Source organism: Staurois parvus, unplaced genomic scaffold (genome assembly GCF_062004578.1).
Source record: "Staurois parvus isolate SC_StPar_1 unplaced genomic scaffold, SC_StPar_1.0 ptg001432l, whole genome shotgun sequence".
NCBI lineage: Eukaryota > Metazoa > Chordata > Amphibia > Anura > Ranidae > Staurois > Staurois parvus.
Genome location: NW_028319228.1, coordinates 11,703,648 through 11,712,880, shown reverse-complemented (window position 1 = coordinate 11,712,880; position 9,233 = coordinate 11,703,648). Strand labels below are relative to the sequence as shown.

Below are 9,233 nucleotides of genomic sequence, written 5' to 3'. Positions count from 1 at the left end.
AAATATAATAGCGGAGCTCTCTGCAAAGGACAGAAGTAATTAAATGCCGGCAGTAGACGGAACGAAAATCGGCCAATTTTTTTTACCATTGGTGGTAACGTCGGCTTATTGAATGACTGATTTTTCGGGGTTTTTTGTTTTTTAAAAACGGACGGTTTTCAACCCATCTATGCCCTGCATTACTCTCCATTTTTGTGTTACATTGTAAAAATGTGCATTTATTTAATTTAAAAAGGATCTTTTTAAAATTGTGTATGTTGGTGATCCAGGAGCCTCAAAGAAATCTGCTTATTCTTCATTTAACAGGATGCAACTTTGTTTTATTAATGCACTTGTCCTTAGAGTTTCATATAAAAAACAGATGATCAAATCTGTTCTTGGGTACACAAAATTTGCAAAGCAAAAACATGGTATGCTTGAAAAACAGCTTGAGTTTGGCATGTGCTCACTTCGCTTTACCCTTGGCTTGCACAGAGCAACAAGCATTCAGTGTAAAGGAACAAGAGGAAAAAAAAAAAAAAAAAAAAAAAGCCACAACTAAACCAAAAAGGTGAACACCGCTCTACACAATCCAAAATTTAAATTTCCTTTAAATAGAAAACAAACAAACAAAAAAAAAAAAAAAAAATGTATGAATAATTGAAAGCAAGAAAACCACTTAACATTTAATGCACTTTTTGCCATAAGCTATAATAACATCAAAACAAGTGAAATACGTAAACTTTAATAAACTAGTGGTCAAGAGGGGAAAAAAAAAAAAAACAGATAGGAAAGAAAACAAAAACCACACGTGACAGTAAAAAGAAACACAATAGAACATAATAGCAGCTCAATGTAGAAAACACTCCCAGAGCTCCGATGCTGTTAAGAATACAGCTTGTGCACAGCTGTGGTTGTGAGGGTCATAGTCTTTGTATTCACTGAATACTACAATATATACAGATTGTCCCAAAAGATAAAAGTGAAGAGCAATTCATTTCTGTTGGTCTTTTGGAAGAGGCCTTCTAAATAGGAGTATGTGAGGTTCTATAAGGAAAAAAAAAAAAAAAAAAGGAAAAATGTTCAACATTGAAATATTAGCTTCAGCAATCTTACTCTATAAAACACAGCCCCCCAAAAGGTATACAGCCTTTATGAATCTCACTATACAAAAAACCCAAGTTGCCCTAGGCAGCGCTCAAACATTACACTCATTTTCAATCACACACATGCTTCTAACCCGTACTAGAAAATGTATAACTGTAGCAGTTTCTTTACCTTTGCCCATTGTAAAAGCTAAGGCTAATGGAATGTTTTCTTGTTCAATGTGTGAGTTTTGAGAATATGAAGATGACAATACGAAGATGACATTAAATAATTTAGACGTAAAGGCTATTTAAGAAATAGTATTTTTTTTCCCCATGTAACTTTATTGCTATCAAAAAGATGAACAAACCCCCGTGTGAATGCTTTGGGCCATGACAGGTACCCTTTATGGCGATATCAAAAGTCTGTTAAACTCCTGATCCCTCTCCTCTGCCCTCCAAGGCAGCAAATCAAACAGGTCTGTTTCATTGGCCGCTTCCCTAGCTGGCACAGCACCAGAATCCTTGTTGCCTCTGAGTTTATTTGGTGGCAGAGGAGATCAGGGCATGGATGTTCCTGCGTAGCCAACTCAATCGCCAACAGCGGTCCCAGACTCCCCGGTGGAACAGGTGGTGAGCAAATATATAATACACACCTTAAGGACGGCAAGTGGTTAAAACTACACATGCACAATAAACTCATGTACTGTATTTTTATGGATAGAGACCATCACTTCTAATCTGTCCATTTTGGAAAATGCAAAGTGCCTGGCATCTTCCAGATCAGCAACTGAAATATTAGAGACAGATGCAACCAGGCAAAATGAAATTTTCAGAAAACTTGGAAGTTACAGTCACCATTGTTGTCTTAACTCAGGTTCCCTTCCCCAATCACCACTCAAAACTCACCTGGTTCATGAATCATGTAATGAACCCAACCAAGGCTTTGTTGAACGCCAAGTCTCCTCCACTCTTCTTCAGACATTAGATGTGTCTTTGGTACCTGTTTTGCCAATTCCTTTGGAAGCATAACATGCCTAGTTAAAGAAAATATAGTTGATTTAAAATTGAAATAGTTACACACTATATCTTTAAAGAGAATGTGTTAAAGTGCACCTATAGCCATAAGGGTGGTTTAAGCAGAAAATTTTGACTTAAAATTATAGCATGTCTAGTTTTTTTGAGTTGCATCATCCTAGGCTGGCTTAAAGCGAAGTTCCACCTGAAAAAAAATAAATAAAATAAAAACACAGAAGCTACAAAAACTGTAGCTGCTGACTCTTATAATACAGCCACATACCTATCCCACGATCCAGCGGTGTCCTCACCACCGCTGGTTTCACCAGCCGTCTTCTCTCCCTGGCGCCAGCATCTTCAGTGTGGGCACCTGGCTGTGACAGCTTGCGGCTTCACAGCCGGGTGCCCACTGCGCATGCGCGAGAAGAACTGCACTTTGTGAATGGCCCCGTAGTCTTCTGGGACCTGTCACGTGTCCCAGAATACTACGGGGAGGGAGGGGGGTGGCAGTTGTGGGAGGACAACTTCTGCTCCCAGTGCCAAGAAATTTTCAGGAAGCAATTCACAGCATCTAGTAGGCCTCTTCAACCAGCCAGGATCATTCTGCATTGCATTGAGAAGCACAGAGATCCAGCAATTACATCACTGAGTCATATCAGGGAAGGCAAAAAACACCTAAGTATAGGTTACCTTCAGTGAGGGGGGGGGGGAAAGAAAAAAAAAAAAACAAAAAAAAAAACCCACAACTGTTCCCTCCCGCAGGACAATGTCATAATGTGTTAGAATGTACCGAATACTAACATTATGACAGACTTGCCTGTGAAACAGATCCCTTTATTGGCACACTGACAGGGAATCCATGGTCACACAGTCTTCTTTCCAGGTTAGTTGGCTCTGGCCGCTGGAATGGCTGAGCCATGATGATGTCACTCCCGCACATGCATGCAGGAGTCACAGGCGCTGCACAGCTCTCTCAATGTATGCTATGCCGTCCATTGGAGTGTCAGAACTATTCTGTGCCCACAGAATTAAACTGGAAGGCTTTAACTTATCGCTACATAATGTAACATGGGCATGCTGGAAGCCATTTTTGTTCTGTACATTCTATTGGTATGCAAGGTTTCTGAACAAAGACTCTCCGTTTCTTACAGCATACTTTCCCAGGTTGTAAATTTGAGGGGTATGATGGTACCAGACAGCCACAAGATAAGCACTGACCATGGAACCAATTTGCAAGATTAATTAAGGTGTCCATGTCTCGGATTGAACAAAGGACAGAGAATGGTTCATGTTGATTTTTCCATAAACATCTAGAAAAAGTTCATATTAATATTTGCATTGCATATGGGGTTGACAGGATTATTTTAATCAAAAATGTAAAATTGTATTATTTTTGCATGAAGTGAATACTTGCCTAAGTAATTTGGGTTTTATATTACTATATTCAATTTCCATATTTATATACATTTTATCTATAATAATTAGGGATGCACTGAAATTTCAGAGGCCGAAGCACTTTGGACGAAAAAAAAAAAAGCACCGATACAGGTGCTGAAAAAACCCCGCCCCTCGCCGCCGCCACTGGCAGTTCTCAGCCTTACCTGAGAAACCATCGATCCCAGCGCTGGGCATAGAGATGAGTGAAGGAAAGATGGCCGCCACTCATTTCTATGCCCTTGGAGGTCCAGAGCGATGTCACTTCCCGTCCATTTTTTTTTCAGAGCACTAGATCAATGCTTTTTGTTTTTTGACCCAATGCTTTACATTGTAGAGGAGAGATGTGAGGTCTTATTGACCCCATAGCTCTCCATAAAGAAAACCTGTCACTAATTATTTATATCACAAGGGATGCATGCATTTCTTGTGATAAAAGTAATTCAATTTAAAAAAAAAAAAAAAAAAGGGGGATACTGTCACAAGAACGTTCACATTCCTTGCGACAGTAATAAAAGCAAACAAGAAAAATTTTTTTTAAATGCAACAGTGTAAAAATAAAACAAAATTTAAAAAAAATGAAGTACCCCTGTCCTCACGCACAAAGGCAAATGCACGCACCGATGCTGCACGCAAACAGCGATCGCCCCACACTTGAGGTATCACTGAGAATCCCAGATCATGAGCAGTAATTCTAGCACCAGACCTCCTCAGTAAATCTAAAGTGGTAACCTGTAAAAGCTTATAAAAAGTGTTGCCTATGGATAGTAACATTATCGTTTGTTGCCATTGCATGAGCGTCGGCAATTTTAAAGCATGACATCTTTGGTATCTTTACTTGGTGTGACATCTTTTATAAAAATTGGGTTATGTATTGTGTTTTTTTTTTCCCCATTAAAGAAAAAAGTATTTTTACCAAAAAATTGCATTTGAAAAACTGCTGCTCAAAACGAGTGAGACAAATTTAATCTCTAGGGCCTCTGCTTTAAAAATATATACATGATGTTTGGGGGTTCTAAGAAATTTTGTAGTAAGAAAATGGAGTTACATGTGAAGAAGTGTCAGAAAAAGTACAGACCTTAAAGTGGAGCTCCACCCAAAAGGGGAAGTTCTGCTTTAAGGACTGGTTCCCTACTCCCCGTGAAGAATTGGCACCTTTGGGGAGCAGGCGGGGATGAAGCAGGTACCCGATTTTGAGAGGTAGTCGCTCCCATTTCATGCCGACCGCTTAACATTGGAAGCAGACGTTCTCCTCCTCCCTCCCTGCAGTCTTCTGAGACACACGACGGGACCCTGAAGATTGCAGGGCCAGTCACAATGCACAGCGCTTGCTAGCGTATGCACAGTGAAAACCCGCCTGAGAAGCCACAAGCTGTCACAATCTGATCCCCACACTTAAAGCAGAGCTCCACTTTAAAGCTTTGTCCCCCGCACCCCATTAAGGACTGGCGCCTTTAGGGAGCGGGTACCCGAATTTGACAGGTAGCCGCTCCCACTGCGATTGCCTAAGGCGATTGCAAGTGGAAGTTGTCATCCTCCTCCCTCCCGTAGTCTTCTGGGATATGTGACAGGTCCCAGAAGACTACGGGGCCATTCACAAAGCACAGCGCTTCTCAAGCATGTGCAGTGAGCACTTGGCTGTGAAGCTGCAAGCTGTCACAGCCAAGTACCCACACTAAAGATGCCAGCCCCGGGAGAGAAGACAACCACTGAAACCAGCTGTGGTGAGGACATCCCTGGACCAATTTTTCCCAACTGGAACTCCGCTTTAAGATGCCGGTGCCAAGCAGACAGGACGGCCTGTGAACACACCGCTGGATCATGGGAGAGGCAAGTGGCTGGTGTTTTTTGTTTTTTAAAGTCAGCAGCTACAGATTTGTAGCTGCTAACTTTTTTTTTTTCCAAGGAGACTGGACAACCACTTTAAGTGGTTAAAACACATCACATATAAAAGTGGTTCTAAAGACTAAAGGTTTTTTTACCTTAATGCATTCTATCCGCTATCTGGGGACTCTTCCTTCTCATTGGCTAAGATAGCAACGGGCACCCATTGGCACCTGCAGCTGTCAATCACAGCCAGTGAGCCAATGAGGAGAGAGAGGTGGCAGGGGCCGAGTCATGGCTGTCTTATGGACGCATAGAGCAGCAGCTGGGAGACGAGCACACAGAGGTGCCTCCGGTTTTCCGGGGGAGGCAAAAATCGGGGCTACTCTGTGCAAAATCACTGCACAGAACAGGCAAGTATAGACATGTTTGTTATTTTATTAACAAAAAAATATATAACCAAAGCTTTAGTGTCACTTTAAGTAACTTTAGGTGGCGTTCCCTCACATTCACAGTTCTTGCCTAGACACCCCTGCAGCCATCACATCATACATCCTAGGAGGCTCTGCGGCAATCCAATGGAAAGAGACATTCAGCTGTGTCATTGGGGCTGCCTGTGTCTTCCTGCTTCTAGCAGCTGGGCCCTAATGACACACCATATGAATGTCATCAGGAGGGCCAGCTGTGGGAACCAGGAAGGGATAGGCAACTCCTGATGACACAGCAGGACCAGGTTTACAGCACTGAAGGAACACAAACTCCACTGGGCATGCGTGTAAGTGTATAGAGGCGAACCCTGCAAACAAGGGAAGAGGGGTTTAATAAAACAGGGCTGATGTTCCCCTTTAAACAGGAATGAATGAAACCTCACGTGTTCACTGTCCCGCTCAGGGAGAGCCCACTGTTTACAGCTGTAAACACCCTTTAGCCGGGTGTATGCACGCAGCAGGCCTTGCAGTACTCAATGGAAGGATGTGAGCAGCCCCAGCCCTCCTTACCTGTACTCATACTTCTCATCCGAGTACTTGTCCGAATAGTAGATATTCTTGAAGGACATGATCCCAGCGGAGTCGGCAGAGCCGCACACCACACTCGTCCAAAGCAGCAAACAATGGCGACCGCTCAACGAAACGGTTTCTATGCGTAATCACCGCTGAAAGTCCGGGATTTGAATTGGACTACACGCGTCTCTCATTGGTTCAAAGTCTCCTCTTTCTCAGCCAACCAGGACAAGCGTCATGACTCATCCTGCCGTTAGCGTTCTCCCGTCTGACCATTCGCAGCTCTGTTGCTATGCCTTCCCCGTAGACAGCTGCGACCATTGGGCAACAACTGGAGGCGGAGCTATTAGACGGAAGTTTGTGGTTGATTGGTTTGTCCCGTCATAGAACTGCTGTGGACAGTTAGATCGAGATAATTCGGGAAAGGAAATGATATGTTCAGTGCTTGTAGTGCGTAATCCGCCGCAGGGATTTGGGGAATGAGAAGGCGGGTTGGTCGGGACGAAAATGACGTTGTTCCATTCACTTAGTTCTAATGTACGTGAAGTGTGTGGGAATTAGGAGAGCATATGAAAAGGAGGGAGTGGCACTAGCGAGGTGGTGACGGAGCAGGAAAAGGCGGTAAAAGGTCCAGTTGGGGCAGGCATGGGGTGTTGAAGGAGCAGTGGGGGTCAGTCAGTCTTCTACCTATAGAAGTAATACATATACTAGACTCTGTGCCACCAAGGCACCTTCTCTTCACCAAAGTCACACTGCTTTCTTTACCCACTTGCCCTCCAGAGGATTTGCCCTCCTTCCTGACCAGGACATTTTTTTGCATTACGACACTGCGTTACTTTGACAATTGCGCAGTCATGCAACGCTGCACCCAGATTCAATTTATGTCCTTTTTTCCCCCCACAAATTAAGCTTTATTTTGGTGGTATTTGATCACCTGTGCGTTTTTTTTATTTTTTGCGCTATAAAAAAACCAACAATTTTGAGAAAAACAATGTTTTTGACTTTTTGCTATTAAACGTCCAGTAAAAAAAAATTAAAAATCTTATTTCGTCATAAATTTAGGGTGAAATATATTCTGCTACATGTCTTGTTACTGTACTGTCTCCCATTATGTACAGCGCTGAGCAGACTGTTGGCGCTATATAAATCCTGTATAATAATAATAAAATAATGTCTTTGCTAAAACAATCCCAATACGTGTAAACTAATTGGTTTACGTGAGAGTTATGTCATTTAGAAATGGCAGTATAGATACTGGAATTTTTTTTTTCTACTAGTAATGGCAGCGATCAGCAACTTCTAGCGGGACTGCGGAGGACATTCTCACACGGGGGGGGGGAACTGTTATTGAAAATCCCCAGTGACACCAATACAGTGATCAGTGCTAATAAAAAGCAATGACACTGTACTAAGGGCATTGGGCAGGAAGTGGTAAACATGAGGGGTGATCAAAGGGTTAACTGTGTGCAGGGAGTGTTTTACTAGGGGGCCGTGTGTTGGTGCTTAACTGTAAGCACTGCTCTGGATGGCAGTGCTGTGTACAGCCATCCAGAGCAGTGTGCCCGAGCTGACAGGGAGGAGGACTGTTACTAAACAAAACAGTCCTCCTTGTCGGTGATCGTCAGAAATCACTGGGCGCAGGCGAAGTAGTCCCGAGAGGAGACGCTTCCCATTGAGAATAATAGGTGAATGGACTACAAATCCCACAGAGCCTTACTAGAGAAGAGAGAGAACCAGTTTTCCAGGTAAAGTGCTTCTCAGAGTACTACCTAGGCTGAGGGGGACAGGAGCTGAGTGTAACAAGATGGCAAGGAACTCCAGCAGAGAGAAGGAGCCTGTGTCAGCGGAGCCCACAGTCATGTAAGGGACAGTCAGAGGGTACAGAGAACGACCCAATTTCTGAGCGACAAAACTACCCTCCAGTGTCATCACAGGCATCAGAGAGTGAGTGGATACCCGATTCGGAGAGACCACTGCTCCTGGGTTGTTGGGTCTCCTGAGAGGGCCTTGTGGCAGCTATTTGTTACCACTGTTAGTGACTGAGCCATTAGGAACTACCTGCCAGCTACATCATAGCTCTAATACTGCCTGCAGGTCTTATTGATGGCCTTAATGGGCCAACGGGCCCCAACATTTACCTGGCTGAAGAGTCAGGACTAAGGACTTCCCCTAACAATTGCTACCCTGAGGCCTTGTCCCGTTTATTCAATTAAAGATGTACCCCCATAGGAGACATTGCACCATTTCCTGGTCAATTCCTTTAGACCAGTGTAGTATTATTAGTATCCTAGTATTAGTGTCCTAGTTTACCTGCTGTGTGATCATTTATGTTCAATATTCTATTTATTCTAATCCATATAAATAGACTACGAGCATTTTACCACTAAACAGGTGTGTGTCTATTTACTGATCGTTACCCACAGCCAGGTTAAAGAAATTTACACTTGTGTCTTTAATCGTGCTTGCAGGACAGAGAACCCAAAGTTACCAAATGGCTTCTTCAGGGGTGGTGCTGCACAAGATTAGGACTAGGCAGGGCCATCTTTAATATTGATTGGACCATGGGCAAAATTTTTTTGGGGCCCCCCTAGCCTCCAGCCCCCCACTCTGAGACATACAGTAAACAGCAGCTAGACTCAAAATCAGTTTACTGCAGCAAATCAAGCAGCAATTGGTTGCCAGAGGTTACAGCATCTCACTACTACTCACTGATTCCTAGAGGTTACAGCATGCATTACGGCTCACTGATCGGTTGCAACACATCATTTCTGCTTGCTGATTGGTCGTTAGAGGTTACTGCACATAGTTACTGCTCACTGATTAATTGCTAGAGGGTACTGCACATCCTTACCGCTCACCATTTGGTTCTCAGAGGTTGCTGCACATCATTACC

General features: G+C 43.3%; 1 protein-coding gene across 1 annotated transcript; it reads right to left on the bottom strand.

Annotated features, from left to right (window-relative positions):
- Positions 1–639: 639 nt before the first annotated feature.
- Positions 640–6,569, bottom strand: CKS2 (CDC28 protein kinase regulatory subunit 2). Its single transcript, XM_089662168.1, has 3 exons — positions 6,338–6,569; positions 1,974–2,101; positions 640–1,026 (listed from the first exon to the last, which is right to left on the bottom strand). Exons 1-3 carry the CDS (start codon positions 6,394–6,396, stop codon positions 974–976), a joined length of 240 nt encoding a protein of 79 aa, XP_089518294.1. The 5' UTR covers positions 6,397–6,569; the 3' UTR covers positions 640–973.
- Positions 6,570–9,233: the final 2,664 nt, after the last annotated feature.

Excerpts from the sequence above, each read along its gene's own strand:
- CKS2 (XM_089662168.1), bottom strand. The coding sequence starts at position 6,396 with ATGTCCTTCAAGAATATCTACTATTCGGACAAGTACTCGGATGAGAAG. Across the intron at positions 2,102-6,337 it reads GATGAGAAGTATGAGTACAG|GCATGTTATGCTTCCAAAGG; the intron begins GTAAGGAGGGCT and ends TTCTTTAACTAG. Across the intron at positions 1,027-1,973 it reads TTACATGATTCATGAACCAG|AACCTCACATACTCCTATTT; the intron begins GTGAGTTTTGAG and ends TTTTCCTTATAG.